The 22,415-nt window shown below is 38.6% G+C and overlaps 1 protein-coding gene across 1 annotated transcript; it reads right to left on the bottom strand.

The window, feature by feature from the left end:
* Nucleotides 1-4,880: 4,880 nt before the first annotated feature.
* LOC139149452 (sialate O-acetylesterase-like) lies at nt 4,881-12,519 on the bottom strand. The gene is given in 9 exon segments (XM_070721226.1): nt 4,881-5,256; nt 8,857-9,055; nt 9,233-9,300; nt 9,302-9,391; nt 9,976-10,106; nt 10,293-10,438; nt 10,761-10,950; nt 12,039-12,177; nt 12,355-12,519. Coding segments are annotated over 9 exon segments (1,242 nt in total). The 5' UTR covers nt 12,376-12,519; the 3' UTR covers nt 4,881-4,998.
* Nucleotides 12,520-22,415: the final 9,896 nt, after the last annotated feature.

Raw genomic sequence — 22,415 nt, 5'->3', positions numbered from 1 at the left:
AGACTCGTACTCCATAGCTTAGTTGACAGTGGCCCCAGTGCCGAACCTTCGATGTTCGGAAGCTGAATTTAGGTGGGCCACCGGAATTCAAACTTTTACTTTTTTGAAGACATGTTTTTATTGATATCTCGCGATCCGCGCGCAGTCGCCACGTCAAATATCGACCGTTGGCACTAAAAAAATGTGTTTTAAAAATGTTACCAAGTGGGAGTGCCACTTTAAAGGTATACTGTCACCTGTTCCAATTTTGCCACAGTTACCATGGAAAGAGAAAATCCGACCAATCACAGATTTTAAGCGGGTGGCCGCTTTTTAAAAACAGCGCCTTCACATGGACATTTTGAATACCAAGGAACGCCCCTTTGACCATATATTGGCATATTTAGATTACAGGTGACTGCATACCTTTAGCATACAAGGCATATATATCAGAGATATCAGGATGTTTCATATTTTTCGGCGCGCCCTTCGGGCGCCATACTTTAATAAATCAGAGATATCTTGAAAGTGTACCATTATGAAATCTGCATTTCATATGAAAAGGATGACAAATTCCTGATACTTTTCTGTTCTCTCTATGAGAATTCAATATGAGAAAGCAACATGCACAAATATTTCACAATATATATTTGATACAGTGACTTATTTTAGAGATAGAAAAATGACAAGATATCTTTCCTTCTCATTGATGCAATTATTTTCCTTTGTGTCACAGCTTTTCTGTGGAAAGATGCTTTTTTATGAACAAAATAACACTTAAAAAGGGCAGTTTTTGTCATTATTAGCTGTGCTTTTATGGTTTCAATGTTACAAGAAAAGGTCCTCTCAGACACTGTACACATCAGATTTGGCTAAAAAAGCTCCATATGGCTCCTCAGGAGATTTAATAGGATGGCTGGCAAGTCTTAACACCCATCAAAGTTTTTAATTAACTGCTTTTTCCTCTTTGATATTAATGATTGACATCCATTTCTGTACAACAGTTAAGGAATCTGGTTAATCATAGAAAGTGTGAAATACATTAACAGCTCATTCAAAATACAGCTCATTCAAAATGTACTGTATTCAAACTTTAAGATTGACACAACTGACATGTCAACATTTTCATTAAAACATAAAATGACTATTTAAAATATAAATGTATGTAGAAATGTTTTCGAAATTTGGAATATGGGTTGTCAATCTGTTTTCAAAATTTGGAATAGGGGGGTCAGCCACTTTTTGACGTCGGCAAAAAATAATCCACCGCCCCCTCCCCCCCCCCCAGGCCGAAGAAACTGACCAGTCCCTAAACATGGGTCGAGTTTTCACCCGAAGCAAATGTCCAATGCTTTAGGAAAACCTTCACATGTTTAACAAAATAAAGTTTAAAATTTCCCAAAATTTCTCAAAGAAATCGCTAACTATGGGTCATGTTTTGAAATATACATGGATAGATATTTTCGATTCGGGCGGGACACCCCCCCCCCCCCCATATGAAGATATCACAGTCACCTGTGGTCGGTCTTTTCACTGTCTATTCCGCTCGGCGTCTATGCCCCCATAGATGTGTGTACATAAGCTTGTGTCTTTTTCTCGGGCATATATACACACGTCTATGGGGGCATAGACGCCGAGCAGAATACACCGACCACAGGTGACTGTGGAAGATATCACAGTCCCTTGGTGGCCTATTTAGCTCTTGGACTATTCGCCCCATTAATGGTGGGGTTTTTCAACATAAGTATGCTATTCTATAACATTTGAAAGGAAGCAAACAATTGGAGGGAAAGTGAAAACTGTAATCCAAAAAGTTAGATTTGCAATATACTTAAACGTATCAACTGTCGCTTTAGAACGGATGCCGCGGGGCTCCTCCCTTATTTTGTAGACGACTTCGATGAAATCGTAATTCCCAACGAGACAATGCGATTCCGTTTTCACAAAGTGTATTTTGAAGTATTACTCCGTTATCTTTAGGCCTATATTCCCCAAAATTTTGCCTTTGTTTACATTCTTTAAAAGTCAACATAGAAACACTCTCTCCTCCTAAGTTATTGCATGACTGTAATCAGAATACTTGTGTTGGCATGCACAAGTACATGTACCATATCGACAAGTCCAGTAGAACTAGTAGTGTTTGCTCTAGACCAGCCGGGCTACGCTTTCAAGTTGTAACAGGAGAAACTTTTAGGGCGGTTTTTTTGCAAATTTGGATAGCTTCTCAAGGACTTAGAATGACACAATACCTTTAGACGACGTTTTAATTGATGCCGCATCCCATAGAGCATAATTAGGCCAAAGTGATTAAATTTTTTGTTTTGCGTCCACTCAAAATGGGAAAAGGTACGCGTGTAAGCGGCTGAAAAACACACACAAGAAAATTAACACAATGTAATTTGATTGCAGCAAATAAAAAAATGTAACAAAATTTTTAGTTCAGAAAAGCTAAGCGGGTATGTCCTAAATTTCCTATTCAAATACACTGTTACAGACTAAATTTTCTTTGGATTACTGATATCGTTTTTGTAATTTCGGAATCTGTACAAAGGTCAGTGAACGAGAGGGTTGAACTTTTCAAGTCTGTGTAAGGGTTAATGATCGTTATGAATTTTCACACATCTTGGTTCAAACTCCGTTGTTAGGGACATTTAATGTATTTACGTCATTGACACCTAAGTATCAAGGATAAAGATAGACACTTTTATTAGTGACATCTAGTGTCAAGGCAGTAAAGTGAATTCTTATAGTCAATATTTAAATTCCAGGCAGGACCCTGGGACGATTACATAAGGGAAATGTTGTATAACGATGATGTCACCTATGCAGATCATGTAAGATTTTATATGATCAATATCCTATCAGAGAAGGTTTAGTAATGTATTTCTTGAAGGGAAGAATATATTAATTATTGTAGCCAATCAGGAAATATTAGTTGATTAGTGATTGGAGGATTAATAATTTGATCTAATTAGGATGTTAGGATTTCTTTTTAAAAAGGGATGATCACCCACTATTTTCAGTCGGAGGTAGCTGGGCATCAGATGTGTAAACTTTACACTTCAGTAATAAACCACCATCATTGATATCCAACAACTCTGTGAGTCTCTACTCTGTCAAAGATCTCGAAGTACCTCTCAGCAGTGAGTACACTCCCCAGACCGGCGAGGTACGACTATAACAACACTGTGTGTGTTTTTCATGAAAACCTTTAAAACCTAAGAGGGTGGGGACGCAAAACAAAGAATTTAATTACTTTGGCCTTATGCTTGTAGGTATGGACGATTTAACTCAAATGATACCTTGAGACTAGTAGTTTCACAGTCTCTTGGGGTTCGACATACGGCGAAAACCGCCGCGCTGCAAGCATTGGAAAGCAATTTAGCCTTTCACATTCCTCTTGTTATGCGCACAGCGGCCTTTGCCGTGTGTCGGAGGACGTGAAGGCCCTAGCGGAGGCATGATCTTAATCTATCGCGGTTGCCCGATCAGAGACCGTGTAAATTTATCATTTCCACATTTGCAAACCATTGGCACTCATTAAAACATGGAAGGGCGCTGTGATTTGGCAAACGGGGATGGGTTGACACATGTGACACAAAGTAGAAAATATGGTTGATGTGACGTTAACATAGGTTAATTGCGATCTGATTTGTCCAGTTTCGGTTCAACATTTTTTCACCAAAAAAGTACTAATAATGCAGTTTTCAAGATTTCTTGGCCAGGATGACGCAATGCTGCTACGATAAATGACAGAATTATCAAGATCGTGGTTTTGAGGACATTTTTTCTGAGGCAGCAATATCTCTCTTGGTTTCAAGCCTGGTATGTTGAAAGATGAAATGAGAAATACATTTTCGAATATCTCAAACAATTTTGAGGATGGCAGAAATCACTTGAAATGGCCTTTGGGTATACTAACTTTGAGTACTAAGTGATATGTTTTCATAAGGATATTATGCAGTATCGTCTGCTTTGTATTATTTTCTGATAACATTTTCTATAGAAAACAAAGCTGAAAGAGAGTCTTAAGATTTTTGTCAGTTGTCAAAGACACATTTAATGTTTTGGGTAACAACAAGGTCATGAGTACTTTACATATTTCAACACTATCTACTCATCATGTGTTCTGCAATAGACGCTACCATCTTTTAAGCAGTGTGACGAATCCACGTACTGTAAAATCAAGAACAGACAAGACTAGCTGAATCAGGAAGTGAAATGACTTTACTGTTGTACAGTACTTGGTGACACACCACGAGAACATGAACGGTATTCATGGCCAAGTCACTATCAAAATGCAGGAATGTATTGTTCTTGTGAGTTCACTGTCCCTGAGTTGAAAGACTTCTGTGCATTAATACGAAGTAAGTACAAACGCCTATATCTTTTGTACAACACAATAAACATGAAAACCCTACATATGGTAAGTAGTTAAGATGTTACACGGCAAGAAACAGAGGTGGGCTCAAATAAAAGACTCATTTATCAAGAATGTCGCCAATATGACAGCTGGTCCAGCCAGACTGTGAGAAGTGTTCTTATTTGGCCTCTGCATCATGGAATAAAGTCATGTGATCATAAGTTGAACACTCGGCTAGGGTTTCACATCATTCATGTATAACTGAAAGATTTTCTGTACGAAATTGTGTCGCAATGATGAAATGTTATCCGTCTATCAATACACAAAATGAGACTACCGAATGGTTGCATAATACACACATCATCGGTGACGTCCAAGTTTTCACAACGGCATATGCAGATGAAATCAAAAAGGTTTATGAACGCGTAAAATATGTGGCTATGCCAACTGATGCTTCCGGAGTGGAACACGTAAAATTACTCAGTTCAAAAGTCTTAACAAAAAACTGAGTAGTTTGAAAATTGCAAGGATATAGCTCCATTGCGATATACTGCATAAAATATAATGGAAAATATTGTTCTCGGTAAATAATGGAAAGACTTAATATGGCAGTGACTACATCTTACACGAGTATGGCCACTGCGTCTGGTCAGCGTCTATTTCCATATCACTCTCTTATCAGTTAGAGAAAAGAGAAATATGGGCGCCGGGAGGGCATTGACACGACTGTAAACTGAACACTGCTTGTAGACACACGGATAATCCCTCCACGCATACCGAATTGCTTGCATCGTTTCGTTAGAACACTGTTTGGTGGAGAGTTGTACACCATATGTACCGATTGCAGACGAGATAGGTGCTGCATGCCAGTCAGTGGAGATGTAAGTGCAATTATTGGTCGGTGAACAGCAGACCTGTAACAAAATGTAAATAATGAACCATCAAGTTGTTTACTCTTTTTTGAAATTAAGAAAAAAGCGACCTAGCGGCCGATATAGCTCCGCTGTGTTTCATAGAGAATAATTATTTTTGACACATGTTGATGAAGGAGGTGGAAATCTTTGATAACTTAATTCAGTGGCCAGAAAAAAGTGGCTAAAATAGCTGCAAAAATACACAATTGAAGATTTCATCATACTTTGAATATATCACAGCAGATCATCCCTAAGAACATGTCAACCAAAGCTATCTGATGAGTAGTTTTTTGAGAACAAAATTTTCTGACCAAAATGGCAACAATTGCCCCCAAAAATAACAAGTCATCGTTGATGACACAGTCCCCGCTTGCTAATGGGTACTTTGATTACAGGTCCTGTGATAAAAATACTTTGATACAGATGGCACTCAATGGCCAAGAATGAGTTCCATGGTGATGAAAACATAAAATCAATGTAGGCCACTATCCTAAAGGTCATTAAATGAGTCAACTGGGAATTAGTTGACAGGATGTTGCAAAACACTTTTTCATACTATCCTAACACTAATAGATTATCACCGGTACCATATTTCATAAAGTTTAATGCAGTATTTACAACACTATGAGATCAACATCTGTATCAAGTTTCATCAAATTTGACGTTGTATTTGTGGATAGTCTAATTAGGAAAGTTCATTACATATGCAATTACAAATTAATTAAAATGACACTGATAAATGTCTTTTTCACTGTTAAAGCAATGTGAGCTTAACATCTGTACAAAGTGTCATGAAATTTGATGCAGTATTTCTTGACATATCAGAAACTTCAATAATTGACATGATACTGCTACATGACGTGAAACAAATTGACGAGCATGTATGAAATATGTCAATGTCCTTGTACTAACTTTGAATGATACTGGTGGAAATATATCTGAGTTATGGCTCAGTATGAGAAAATTGTAACAAAATCGCCGCCACGCAGCGATATTTGATCTTACCGTTTAAAAAATCTACATGTATATGTATGACATAATTCAATGTCCAGTTACAAACTTTGAATAAAATCAGTTGAGACTTGCCAGAGTTATGGCTCTCGACATGAAAAAAAAACATAACAAAATTGCCACCATGTGGTCATATCGGACCTTATCGAGAAACAAATCAAAGTACATATTTATATCAAAGTACATATGTATACTATAAGTCAATGTCCTTGTACCAACTTTGAATAAATTTGCTTGATACATGTCTGAGTTATGGTTCAGGACATGAGAAATCATAAAAAAACGGCCACAAGGCGGCCATATTGGATCGTATCACAAAACAAATCAATGTGTATATGTATGACATAGGTCAATGTCCTTGTACCAACTTTGAATAAAATCAGTTGAGATATGCCTGAATTATGGCTCTGTACACAAAAAATCATAACAAAATGGCTGCACAGCAGCCATATTGGATCATATCACAAAACAAATTGACATGCATATCTATGACATTGGTCAATGTCCTTGTACCAACTTTGAATAAAATCGGTTGAAACATGTCTGAGTTATGGCGCTGTACATGAAAAAATCGTAATAAAATGGCCGCCTGGAGGCCATATTGGATCGTATCACAAAACAAATCAACATGCATATATATGACATAGGTCAATGTCCTTGTACCAACTTTGAATAAAATCGGTTGAGATATGCCTGAGTTATGGCTCTGTACATGAAAAAATCATAACAAAATGGCCGCCTGGCAGCCATGTTGGATCGTATCACAAAACAAATCATTGTGCATATGTATGACATTGGTCATTGTCCTTGTACCAACTTTGAATAAAATCGGTTGAAACATGCCTGAGTTATGGCTCTGTACATGAAAAAATCGTAATAAAATGGCCGCCTGGCGGCCATATTGGATCATATCACAAAACAAATTGACGTGCATATCTATGACATTGGTCAATGTCCTTGTACCAACTTTGAATAAAATCGGTTGAAACATGTCTGAGTTATGGCTCTGTACATGAAAAAATTGTAATAAAATGGCCGTCTGGCGGCCATATTGGATCGTATCGCAAAATAAATCAATGTGCATCTGTAGGTCATAGTGCTATGCCTTTGTGCCAAGTTTGAACAAAATTGGTTCAGCAGTATCTGAGAAACTGTTGATGACGGACGGACGGACGGACGGACGGACGGACACACGGACGGGACCCAATCTATAAGTCCCCGCCGGACTTCGTCCGCGGGGACTAAAAATTGCAGATTTCATTATAATTTCAAAAGATCAAATTTAGTTCATCTATAGAAACAAGTATACCAAATTTCAAAGCTGTTAGACCAGTACTTTTTGAGAAACACATTTTTTGACCAAAAATTAAAACTTCCCCCCCCAAAATTCAAAATTCCAGATTTCATCATAATTTCAATAAATATCATTTAGTTCATCTAGAGAAACCTGTATACCAAATTTCAAAGCTATCAGATGAGTAGTTTTGGAAATACACATTTTTTGACCAAAAATGGCTAAAATTGCCCCAAAAATACAAAACTACAGATTTCATGAGAAATTAAATACATATTACTTAGCTCATCTGTAAAAACCAGTATACCAAATTTCAAAGCTATCAGACCAGTACTTTTTGAGAAACACATTTTTTGACCAAAAACAGCAAAAATTGCCCCAAAATTACAAAATTGCAGATTTCATCATAATTTCAATATCATTTAGGTGATCTGTAGGAACCTGTGTACCAAATATCAAAGGCATAAGATGAGTAGTTTTGGAAATACACATTTTTTGACCAAAAATGGCAAAATGGCCCCAAAAATACAAAATTGCAGATTTCATCATAATTTCAATAAATATCATTTACTTCATCTGTAGGAACCTGTATACCAAATTTCAAAGCTATCAGATCATTACTTTTTGAGAAATACATTTTTGACTAAAAATGGCAATAATTGCCTTGAAAATGCAAATTTGCATATTTCTGCACAATTTGAACAAATCTGAAATCGATCATCCCTAGGGACACATGTATCAAATATCAAAGCTATGTGACTGGTAGTTTTGAAGAAGAAGATTTTTAAAGATATTTTAACCAAAAATGACAAAAATTGCCTTAAAAATACAAATATGCAAATTTCACCACGATTTGTACAAATCTGACTGAAGTCACCCTAAGTAAACTGTATATCAAATTTCAAAGCAATCCGACAAGCGGTTTCAGAGAAGAAGATTTTTTACCGAAAACACCAAAAATAAGCATGGTTCTAAAGATCCCCTTTTGGTTCAAAATTTGACGATGTCACGAGTTTTGGTATTTGTATCATGAGACCTCTTTCTGCTTTGTCATTGAGAATCTGTCGAGTATCTGCATTGACATCAGACTGGTTAGCGTGGTTTGGTGGAAGCACACCACAGGTAAGATATATCTCTTGGACCAGATATGCGGACTGAGGCTCAAACACTCCTATTATGATTGACAATATATAACTGCACTAAGAAATTAAGATGAAACATGGCGGACTAATAGTATATATATATACCGTCATCCACTATTAGATATATCAAGTAAATTTGTTTTCATACTTTACCTCGAAGCCGTTGTCATAATGTATCACAATTTCAGTTTTCTTGTTGTCGTATATAATATCGATGATATTTGATTGCGGTATAATGATGATTTCCGTTGGGAAAGGTCCTTGGAACTTCACATAGTTTTCTCCGTACGCTACGGCTCTGCCAGCTAGCGTCAAACGATGAGCGGCGTCCTCCTTGTACCTTGGATGAACCCTACGGAGTTATACGGAAATCTAGTCAGGCCTATAAGATTTATGATACATTTATGTCAGATTGGGAAACAAAGAATTATTGCCACGGGAAATGAAAGACTGGCAAGATTGCTGCAAGGTAGACGGTAAACGATAAGAACTGGGCTGAGACCGACATTGGACAAAGAGTAATACTCACGGTCCCCATGGCGACTGTGGGTCGCCAATGTCCATAGCAACAGCCATGAACACATTTGGCATTTTTTTCATTGGGTACGTAACCATAATCAGCCGTTTGGTGCCATCTTATCGTTGGATACCCGTTAATAAGAGTTTCATTTCCTTGGACTGAAGATATCTGCAAAACAAACATGTTCCCTCAAGTTTTTAAACTGGGATGCTCTCATATAGAATTGATCGGATGGGGGGGGGGGGGGCAATACTACTAGCGCCTGTGGAACCCCTGGTAAAACAGGGGGTTAGAATGCGTAATTTGAAAGGAGAAAATTCGCGATTGAAAAGGGTTTTAGAGAAACAATCACCCCTGAGCTGAAATGAGGACGTTTTTAGACAAAATTTGTACTCATTAAGCCTTTGAATATCTCCATACTGAAGTAGGGAAAGATTTTCGTTCGTTTATATGAAATAAATTGATCAGCTGACGGCCTAGGGAAACAAGGTGGTCTGGTGACTATTATTGAAACAAATCACAAGACAAATCAACACAGGCGAAAGTTCACGAAACGACACCGGGTTAAGAGTTTGATGAATTCGGGTTGTATATTCAGAGTGGAATACGTGCCCTTGGTAACCAATATCGAATCTACGTATTAATCATCACAATTGTAACATCACATCATGAATTCATTCACTTCTCGTCTCCGAATCGTAACCAGAAAGACCATGGGATGAAGGTATGGTGAATAACGTCAGATGAAGTACCTGCACAAATCCAAACGGAAACTGCTGATCGGTTTGTTTATCTGTTCCTATGTAAAACTTGTCCCTCCAATCCTCAATCATTGCAGGAAATGAGCAAGAATAACTCTCTGGCGCAGGTGCATTGGACTCGCCTGAAATGAAAAAGATGTGACCATATTTCCCTGAAATACAAGCCTATCAGATGTCAATTTCCAACCGAAACCGTAGTAAAAAAAATTATAATATTCTGTGAATGAAAAAGTTTGAAAGCACATAATATTCTCTCCATTTTTGAAGAATGGAAATTCTCAAAATTCGGAGAGATCGTACTGTATTACCTTGGTACCAAAGGACGCCTCTTACGGTTAGGTTCAGAAAGGGATGGATCATGGAATTCCACAAAATGGAATGCTCCGCAGGTCCGGGCACTTCCCCTCCGTAGTTAGGAGGAACTGCTGGATTCTTCATTGGGTAGATTAGTTTCCTATGGAGATTAATCAAAATAAGGGAGGGAAGCAAAAACCTTCAGATCGAGCTACGTCGGGGTATAAACAGAAAGACAGTCGGTAGAAAGCCATGTGAGAAACAATACACAGTCTTGCAGTGTTTTAGGAATAGATGGGACCAATTACGTCATGTGATTCTCATATTAGGCCAATGGAATGATCGATAATCCCTTTCGCTATCAAGATCGAAAATTGGGAGTAACCACTGGATTATCGCAAGCGTAGAGCACTGCTAGCAATCATATTAAGATACTGAGAGATAGTTATCTGTCCATGATGCACATTTTGCGAAACTTGTACCTGTCTTTTACGGGTTCATCTGTAATATTACACTTCCTCAATGAATCCGGCGAAGACCATGCTTCAATGGGCGTGCCACCCCAGCAGCTTACGACCAGTCCAATCGGATATTTGAAATGGTCGTAGATGTTCCGACCGTAGAACCAGCACAGAGCCGAGAAGTAGACTTTGGGTCCTTTCGCGACAGTTTCTGAAAGTGACACAAGGTACAGACTTGACATCCCCTGTTAACGTTTACCTTTCATACACCGTCACGTCTGTTAAGACCACACATCTGACGAACCCAATGATAAAAGCCGCCACCACAGTAATTCCTTTGCATAATTGTAGATCACATCAGTGTTCATTTTTTTAAAATCTTTAAATTTGCTCCCACTCTCAATTTAGCCTCCTTGGCTACACATTTGGAGAATAATTACACAATGTCAGTTTCACAACTAAAGTTTGGTCATCTGTTTTACCCATTGAGAGACGTGTGTCTTCCTGCTACTGCGCCTCGGGCACAGATATTCAAAATTTGACAGCACATTTTCATCTACTACTAGTGGGGGACTCGTTTTGAAGTTCGTGGTGTACCTGATCTTCATCAGGTAATTGTTGTAAAAATCGATTTTTTTTTTTTTTTCCGTAGAATTAACAAACGGGGATGGCGGCCATTTTGAATTTCAAGTGTCGGTAAATATCACAGGGCCTTGCAAGAATTATTAGTGTAGAAGTTATGAATATGATCAATAAATGTCTTGTATTAAACTATTTTTCATTATACAAGCTAGTGTGTGCCTATTACTTTACCCTAGCTATCTGTGTATAGTGTTTCAAAGAAAACAGTCTATATCTGTTAATTGCCCTCCCTAATCCCCTTCATTAATTTGTCCTACCGATCACTGACCGGGGGGGGGGGGGGGGGGCTTATCGCCCTGACCAAATACCTCGTTAGCGGCTCATAAGGTAGTAAACGTCTACTACCTTATGAGCTGCTAACGAGTTAAATGGTAAGGGCGATAAGCCCTCGTGTCAGTGATCGGCAGAACAAATTAATGAAGGGGATTAGGGAGGGCAATTAACAGATATACTGTTTTCTTTGAAACACTATACACAGATAGCTAGGGTAAAGTAATAGGCACACACCAGACACAGGTAAGGCTTGTATAATGAAAAGAAGTTTAATACAAGACATTTATTGATCATATTCATAACTCCTACACTAATAATTCTTGCCAGGCCTGTGGTAAATATTAGGTAATTTGTTTGGCTTGTGCTAGTTTCTGTAGAATTTACCTGGTGAAGGTATTGACCACGGTTCTAATACTGACTTCAGGTCGTAGTAAGGTTCATGTGATTCGACCAAATCTGCTGTAAATAGCCTGACGTTCGGGTACTTGTAAGATTCCATCATCTCCTGACTTGCATTGAAAACCTGCCACGGAATAGATTGTAAGGTGAAGGTCATGCAATCTGTAACCCATCAATGCAGCTGATATATGAATAATCAAATACCCGAAGGAGATTCTAAACCTAAAGAGGATTCTAGTGTGGAGGTCAATCATTGAATAGCATTTAAATTATCACCCTGACCAAATGTTTGAAAACCAACCTCGTTTACTGTGAATTGCATGTTGCTTTGACCGCTGCAAAACCACACGTCACCAAACAGGACATCCTGAAGTACAATAACTTCCGTAACATTTTGTGTGTCTCGGTGTTTTATAGTAATATCGAACGGTCCACTCGGAGCATCCTATCGAGGATTACTTGCCATATCCACTCTTGATCCGGTCCTTCAAAGGTATAAATGATGACGATGATAATGATGAAGATTGTGATGGTAATAATGATGATGATCATTATATGATGGGTGATGAGGACGACGACGATGATAACAACGACCGCCGTCTTCATCATTGGCAGCACTAGCATTGTCGTCGTCATCGTTATCAACACCATTCATCTTCATTATCATCGCTATTGTTAGATCACAAAGAAAGTATAGGGATCGCAAATTACCGAACAAATATAAGAGCAAATCGAAAAAGACGATGAAAATATTCAGTCAAGGATGTAGGGGAAAAAACGATACAGGTGTTTGAATCAATGGCTAAATTTGTAAATAATTGAGGTGTGTCATATTAAGGACTACATCTATGAGTTTGTCTAATATGTTGTTCAGAGAGACCAAAACGGCTTATATATGCGAAAGGTTATTATGCAGATACCACCTGGATAAGTTTGTGTGACGTAAGGCTTTCCCTTTAGAATCAACTCCAAATTTGCATTGGCAGCTCCGTATCCCCAGATCTTCGACTTATGTGGTTCCATTTGCAGGACCATGTGGTTTCCGTAGTAACTGGCAAGTCGAAAGGTCGGTGCAACATCTGACAGGTAAAGAGACATAAAGTACTTTACTGCCATGATAAAGAAGTACAAAAGCACAGGCGGTTGGAGTATTTGTTATATTGAATGGCTTTTGCTGTTGGCTGTTGGTGCATGACATTCAGCACATAGATACCTGAACTACTATAATATGTACTATGCACCACGCTGTTTGGTAGGAGTTTAATATGGAGGAGTTTATGGAGGAGCCATAAACCAATCAAATATATACTGATATATAGCGAGAACATGTGCACATTGTCTGTGATTGTCTCGGATGGTGTCGTATTAAAAGTCAAAACTATAGGCATGCAAATGCTGTAGAGGAGAACAGTAGCGAATTCTCTCAACGACAGATTCGAGGACTGTCAGGTGATCGTTCAATACATACACGGGCAATGTGGAACGGTATCAGTAAGTCAACCTTGCTGTCAATTTTGACACAGGCTCAAGAAAGTATGACACAACCTACAAACAAATACGCACGTCATGAGATTATTATACAAAAAAATTGTATGTTTTAAGTTTCAAATATGGCGGCTGTATGCAAAAGTTGGTAGCAGTCTGAACAAACGAATGTAGGCTACCAACGTTTGCAACGTAACCACTTGGACGCCGAATGGATAGGCAACCCATTCTGGTTGCGGTAAAACGTCCTTGTATGGGGCGTTGTGTTTCTCAAAAGATTACAAACGTATCGCAATGCGTTTATCTCCAAGTCCGGCCTCGGTGAAGAGATACGCCCACTAACCCTGAATTCGAGGATGTATGGTAGAATGTAGTCCAAAGTGTTGAATTATATTCGTTCAGAAGTATCGATTTTCACAGCAAAGTCAACAATGAATAGTTACTTATCGTTTTAGATTATTGCTATTGCATTTTGATATCACGGAACTTCAAATATCGACCGGGGTTGGGGTTATCTAGTAAAAAGCCCTGAACAAACAGTACAACGGCTTGTTCGCACAAAACTGATCTCTTCAAAAGTACATCGATTGTCCTTGGAAACTGCATTGTGGTGCTTTGTGTTTTGTAATATTCGTAAATTGTTTGCCATTTATCTTTAAGCACAAACATAACAAACAAATATAACTGCTATAGAAATTTGGAGATAATGATAGTCCTGCAGAATCATACATTAATATCATTGCGATTCGGAAGTAGCACATAAAACAACTAAATTCGTCGTTTGTTTTGAATTAATTATAGAAATAAAAAAGTCCACTTTAAGGTAGTTCGCGCCTCGAAAATGAAAGTTTTGCTCAAACTTTCCTAAGTTAAACCATGCTCTTTCAAAATCACGAATAAAAATCTGGGGTCACCGTGCAAATTTTGGTACTAGGGAAACAAATAAACTCGAGATTTACGGTAATTAAAATTCAAAATGGCCGCCATCCCTGTGTTAACTCTATAAAGAAAAAAAATTTTTTCGAATTTCGAAAAACTAAGCCGTTGAAATGTTTTCTTACACCAACAGCTTTCAAATGACCCCCCACAAGTGGTATATCAGAAAAGAATTGTAAAAGTTTGAGAGTCCAAATTTGTGTCCCCGAGGCGCGTTCTACCTTACGCGTCAGTCATGATGAGTTAGCTATTAATGTGCCTTGTGGACAAATATTCCATAACAAATGGAACCTCAACGGTTTCATGATACGAGGGGCCGTGGTTATAAGAAGTGGTACCCGGCCGATGTTTTGTGGAACGGAAATCGAGACTCGAGCTGTAGGTTATGTTTGATATGGGCCTAATATGCATTATTTGTAAGACGAAAAGTTGGGACAAATGCGTCCGTTATGAATTATTCTGCACAGGTAAATGGAATTTACATAAAAACGAAAATTTAAATCTTCTCACAATGTACTAGCAAAAAATAACGTAAAGTTATGCATATGCAATGGAGTTACAGTTGATATGCTTTATCATGTGTACGGTTGACACACATGCTGCGAAATACCATTCATAGACAGAACATAGGTCATCTCGCAGATGCACAACCAAGTATGGCAGTATACGTAACAACAACAATTTACCAAGTAGGCAAGAAGGGACTGTGTTCACACTTACATTTCATGCCCAAGATAAAACATCTGTTTTCTCTACACGAAAAAATATGCAAAAGAAAGTAAGGATATCTTATCAATCTGATTAAAATCAGACGTAGAGATGAAGTTTCCACCTTTGCTTGTTCTCGTTAGCTGATGGTCACCTCATTACTACGGCTATATCAGCCAACGAGAAGAGCAAGTAATGCGCAAAAAGTGGAAACGTCGCCATCTCTATATCTGATTTTAATCAGATTAGATTTGTTATACACCTCTCCAAACTCATGAAACTGGTGATCGATAGTCAACTTGACGTATGAGTAATATGTACATATATGTCTGTGGACACTTTGTAATTTATTGTTCTATCACATGGCGTCTCATAGAACAAACATAACAGCAGCAGGAGACGCGGTTCTGTGAAGTGAGTGGTTTCAGTGGTTTGTTCCTGGTGAACTGAAGCTATTCTACTGAGCATACCGATATTAATCACCGTATTATATTGTAACCGGAGTGTGAGATGTATACTTCTCGTCCTGAGTTCTACGACCAAAGGGCACGTTTCAGACGTTTCCCCACCACCATGCACCATTCAGTCCGCGGCACACAGTCACTTGTGGTTCGATACACGGCGGCCGCTATGTGGTAGGCCTATGCATTAGAAAATTTGGTCTACTTTTTTAATGCATACCACACACAGTACTAACCACACAGCGGCCGTCATGTCTTTCTTTTACCTCCATGGTCGAACCACAAGCGGCCGTCTCGCGGTCAGTCATGTAGTCAGTATGTCCACGTCCCCTCCCCCTAACTAGTACACCCATGCTCTGCGTCACAAGCGACTGTGAAAATGCAAAAAGGGACACGAGTAACACTGCGACCAATAGGTTTCCCCACGGTCCGTGGTTTCCTAAACCGCGATGTGTGTTGTAAATATTGTTTGACCCTAAAAACAAGACTCCTTCACCTAGTATCTGTAAATATAGATAGGTGTATGCGCAATCATGTTGCGGTTCAGCAATAGCGTAGGGGAGGAAACCGCGCGCGCTCTGTGCAAGACGCGAGACGTGACGATCACCATAAAACACAGACGCATCTGCTGAGACGCCGCGACGACGCGGCCCGATGGTGCAACCACCTATGATGGTTGCCATACACACTGTCATTCACGTCGTGCACAGACAGCCGCATACGCAGACTGCATGAACCACAAAGGAAAAACAGACGACTGTACTGATCATGGTCGTCTGAGGTCAAACCGAAGCGAACGATATTGCCGCGTTGTACCGTGTGTTGTCGCTTTAGCAGCGACAGGGTATAGTCACTACACGATCATAATATTGCAAACACCTACCTGCTCCGGAAGCCAAGACGAACAGTGGGAATATTAGAGAAATACATGGCCAAACGATACGTCTCGCGCTGTCCGTCGCCATTGTTCACCGTTGTCGTGAACACTGGTCTCCGATGTTTGCGTATGTGAGGTCACTGCTGCTTCCGCTTTGATATGTGCTTGTGTGATATCAGTAGAAGAATTACATAACACATAAGCTTAGCCTTGTCAGCGCATAAGACAAGCAATAAGGTTACCATGCACTCATGTTATTTCGCACGAAACAAGCTGCCAACCACAAGATATATTACATACATTATGTAACTTTATTGTACTTTTAAGACAAAGGAGAACTTTCATTAAGGTATGTTAGGGAAGTTTTCGAGTCTGTCCGTGCAAACTTAAGCCTCAAAAGAAATTCGCAACAAAAACTTCTTTTGATATATATTCAGCCGAAGTAAACGATACCCGTTTTAGTCTTGTTCTTCGCGCAAAACCGTGATACAATCTGTAGGCCTACACTATTTATGTAAAATCCCTGTATGTGCACAGTGTAATTTCAGTAACGACAAACTAAGTTAGTCTGGTGTTTTTCTAGAGTGTATTGTTGACGTATGTAACGGATTGAACATTATTTTGTTTTTTTCATACAACGCTGTGGACAGCAATGTAAATTTTTCGTACAAGTTTTTTTTTTTCTTAAAGTCTTGTATATAAACGTAATTTGACCTTTTGGTCACAATGTTTTTTTTGCAGTAAACCTTTATTATTATTATATTCATTTTGATAATATTTTTAATTTTGTCAAAAGGGTAAGGTGCACGTGGCCGATTGCCTCCACAGTCACCTGCTGAAAAGATTGAAAACTAGGCATGACCCGGCAGCGGGAAAAACTAAAACGAAGGGGGAAGGGGGAAGGGGGAGGGGGAATACGAAGGGTTACGATATTCTCTCTGTAAGTAGATAAAATTTTGATAACACTATGCAAAAATGAAATATTGTCCTGATTTTGATAAAAATACGCAAAAATGGAATATTAGCCTCACGCTTAAGGGACCTATGTCAGAAAAAGAAGGACGGGGCTGGGGCTTTATGCACAATGCAATATATACCAGCACTAGCACGAACCTGATGGGGACCTATAACTGTCACTGATACCATTTAGGGGCTATGATATGATATGCACTGTGTTAGTAGGGAACACATATAAAAATATGCAAAAATGAAAAATTGTCCTTACGTTTAAGGTACTTATCTTATTGGATGAAAACGGAGGGCTTTGCGCATAGTGCACTATACACAAGCACTAGCATCATACTGATCTGGCCCATTACAGTCCCTGATGCAAAAAAGGGGGACATGATTTTCACAGTGTCAGTACAGACCAGTTTGATAGAAACATGCAAAGTTAAATTATTGCCCTCATGCTTAAGGGATTTATGTTATAGGAAGAAGGGGAGGGCTTAGTGTAAAATGTATAATATGGAGGCACCACCACAATGCTGAAGACAGGGCCTATAAGTTTCACCGATGCGACGAACGGGACATGATATTCTCAGTGTCAGAAGAAAACATATTGATAACAAGATTAAAAAATGAAATATTGTGCTCACGTTTAAGGGACTTATCTTATGGGACGAAGGGGGAGGGTGTTGTGTATAATGTGCAATATACTGGCACCACCGCAATGCTGAAGACGGGACCTATAACTTTCACTTATGCCATGAAGGGGGACATAATATTCTCATTGTCAGAAGAGAACATATTGATAACAAGATTCAAAAGTGAAATATTGTGCTCACGCTTAAGGGACTTATCTTATAGGACGAAGGGGGAGGGCTTTGTGTATAATGTATAATATATGGCAGCACATCCATACTGACGGCAGGACCTATAACTTTCACTTAGGCCACGAAGGGGAACATGATATTCTCAGTGTCAGAAGAGAACATATTGATAACAAGATTGAAAAATGAAATATTGTGCTCACGCTTAAGGGACTTATCTTATAGGACGAAGGGGGAGGGCTTTGTGTATAATGTATAATATATCCATACTGACTGCAGGACCTATAACTTTCACTTAGACCACGAAGGGGAACATGATATTCTCAGTCTCAGAAGAGAACATATTGATGACAAGATTCAAAAAAGAAATATTGTGCTCACGCTTAAGGGATTTATCTTATAGGACGAAGGGGGAGGGCTTTGTGTATAATGTATGATATAGAGGCAGCACATCCATACTGAAGGCAGGACCTATAACTTTCACTTATGCCACGAAGGGGGACATGATATTCTATGTGTCAGTAGAGAATACTTTGATAATAATATACAAAAAAGAAATGTTGTCCTCAGGCTTAAGGGACTGGTGTTATAAGACAAAGAGGGAGCTCTCTGTATAATGTATAATATATATGCGCACCTTCACCATACTAAAGACATGGCTTATAACTTTTACTGATGCCACGAAGGGGACATGATATTCTCAGTGTCAGAAGAGAACAATTTGATAAAAAGATTCAATACAGAAATACTGTGCTCACGCTTAAGGGACTTATCTTATAGGACGAAGGGGGAGGGCTTTGTGTATAATGTATAATATATGGCAGCACAACCATACTGAAGGCAGGACCTATAACTTTCACTTATGCCACGAAGGGGGACATGATATTCTTTGTGTCAGTATAGGGTACTTTGATAATAATATACAAAAAAGAAATGTTGTCCTCAGGCTTAAGGGACTGATGTTATAAGACAAAGAGGGAGCTCTCTGTATAATGTATAATATATATGCGCACCTTCACCATACTAAAGACATGGCTTATAACTTTTACTGATGCCACGAAGGGGACATGATATTCTCAGTGTCAGTAGAGAAACTTTGATAAAAAGATGCAAAAAAGAAATATTGTAATCAGCCTTAAGGGACTGATGTTATAGGGCGAAGGGGGAGGGCTTTGTGTATAATGTACAATATACAGGCACCACCAGAATGCTCAAGACAGCGCCTATAACTTTCACTGATGACATTGAGTGGGACATGATATTCTCAGTGTCAGAAGAGAACAATTTGATAACAAGATTCAATACAGAAATACTGTGCTCACGCTTAAGGGACTTATCTTATAGGACGAAGGGGGAGGGCTTTGTGTATAATGTATAATATATGGCAGCACATCCATACTGACAGCAGGACCTATAACTTTCATTTAGACCACGAAGGGGAACATGATATTCTCAGTGTCAGAAGAAAACATATTGATAACAAGATTAAAAAATGAAATATTGTGCTCACGTTTAAGGGACTTATCTTATAGGACGAAGGGGGAGGGTGTTGTGTATAATGTGCAATATACTGGCACTACCGCAATGCTGAAGACGGGACCTATAACTTTCACTTATGCCATGAAGGGGGACATAATATTCTCATTGTCAGAAGAGAACATATTGATAACAAGATTCAAAAGTGAAATATTGTGCTCACGCTTAAGGGACTTATCTTATAGGAAGAAGGGGGAGGGCTTTGTGTATAGAGGCAGCACATCCATACTGAAGGCAGGACCTATAACTTTCACTTATGCCATGAAGGGGGACATAATATTCTCATTGTCAGAAGAGAACATATTGATAACAAGATTCAAAAGTGAAATATTGTGCTCATGCGTAAGGGACTTATCTTATAGGACGAAGGGGGAGGGCTTTGTGTATAATGTATAATATATGGCAGCACAACCATACTGAAGGCAGGACCTATAACTTTCACTTATGCCATGAAGGGGGACATGATATACTTTGTGTCAGTAGAGAATACTTTGATAATAATATACAAAAAAGGAATGTTGTCCTCAGAATATATTGATAAAAAGTTTCAAAAATGGAATATTGTGCTCTCGCTTAAGGGACTTATCTTATGTGACGAAGGGGAAGGGCTAAGTGCATAATGTGTAATATACTGGCTCCACTGCAATGCTGAAGACAGGACCCATAACCTTAAATTATACCACGAAGGGAGACATGAATTCTCAGTGTCAGTAGGGAACTGTTTGATAGAAAAATGCAAAGTTAAGTTATTTTCTGTCCTCAGGCTTAATGCACTTATGTTGTCAGGCGAAAGGGGAGGGCTTAGTGCATAATGTATAATATACAGGCACCACCACAATGCTAAGGATGGGCCCTATAACTTTCATTTATGCGACGAAGGGCGACCTGATGTTCACAGTTTCAATAGGGAACTGTTTGATAGAAATATGCAAAGCTTAATTATTGTCATCAGGCTTAAGAGACTTATCTTATGGGACAAAGAGGGTGGTCTTCGTGTATAATGTCTAATATTTCGGCACCACCACCATGCTAATTGCGGGGCCCATAAACTATAATTATGCCACGAAGTGGGACATGATATTGACAGTGTCAGTAAAGAAAAGGTTGATTCCAACTTGCAAAAGAAAAAGTTTGTCCTCATGCTTAATGGACTTATGGTGTAGGAGGAAAGAGGTGGGGCTACATACAATGCAATATGTAAAAGTTCTAGCACCATACAGATCATGGGGCCTATATCAATCATTTATGCGATGAAGGGGAAATGATCTTTAATGTTTAAGTAGAGAACACTTTAATAACAAGATTCGAAAACGAAATATTGTCCTCTGATGTGAGGGACAATGCACGATATACAATCGCCAGACTAAAGAGAGCAATTACTTTCTATCAATGCCCTGAAGAAAATGATATTCAAAGTTATGTTAGAGATCGCGTTGATAACAATAGGCAGGAATGAAATATTGTGCTCTATGTGCACAATGCACCATATACAAGCGAGACTGTACGTGGCAAATGACTTGCAGTTATAATCTGACGGATAATATGGTATAAACAGTGGTATTAGAGATCAATATGTGAAATTTACGGAATGCCGAAGTATGGTTTTTACGATTCTGGGATATATGTTCACCTTCTCTATGTGTTCGTGCATAGGATCGTGTAAAGTGACCTAAATGAAGGGACTTATAAATTTTATGTATGCGCTTACAAAGATTTACATTATTTGTACTTAATATAAATAACAGTCACAACATTGTTCACAATGTTGTGGTCTCTCGTTTTTTTATGAAAAATACAGATGTACACATAGTGCATACATGTAATGCACAGTTATGCATTACTTTATACGGACATCAGTTTAATGTATGTTTTCATGCTCTCACATGGAGACTGGCTACAGTACTCTAACTAATGTAATAAGATTGATTACGCTGCTCTGTATGCTATAGCCCCCCCAAAAGAAGCAATACTTTGCGGCTTCATACCTTGGGATATTTACATTTGCTACATCAAAATATTTACAAGTACATTACATACATTTGTAATACACTGGTGAATTGTTGATATTCAACGAAACACAACTAATATGACATCTTAGCTTCTCTGCATGAACAACATATAATCTCCTCCGCATATGATAACTTCCCTGGACATATTGTTGCATGTAAAACAGACTAATTTCTATTCAGCATAAGGTCTTCTTTACAGCAGGTGAATTATTTCCTTGGGGCCTATTTATTATTCTAGGCTCTTCTCCTACACAAAATAGCTCCGTAAGTATCGTGTACATATCACATAATTTATTGGTTGTGGTATGGCTCTTTGGATATAGATTAAGGGACTTAAAATATGATCATATTGACATATTACTAGCGTCGACACCCATCTTCTAACTGTAATACTGTCATAATGTCATACAGTCTTCCTGTGATGACACTACATGCATTCAAAATGGTGTATATTTGACAATCATAACCATTTGCCAGTGTATTATACATTAGACACACAGCCCTCCCCTTCGTGCTATAATATAACTCCCATAACCCTGAAGACGATAATTTATTTTTTGTATATTATTATCAAAGTG

This window comes from Ptychodera flava, chromosome 14 (assembly GCF_041260155.1).
Source record: "Ptychodera flava strain L36383 chromosome 14, AS_Pfla_20210202, whole genome shotgun sequence".
NCBI lineage: Eukaryota > Metazoa > Hemichordata > Enteropneusta > Ptychoderidae > Ptychodera > Ptychodera flava.
This window is presented reverse-complemented; position numbering and strand designations above follow the sequence as displayed.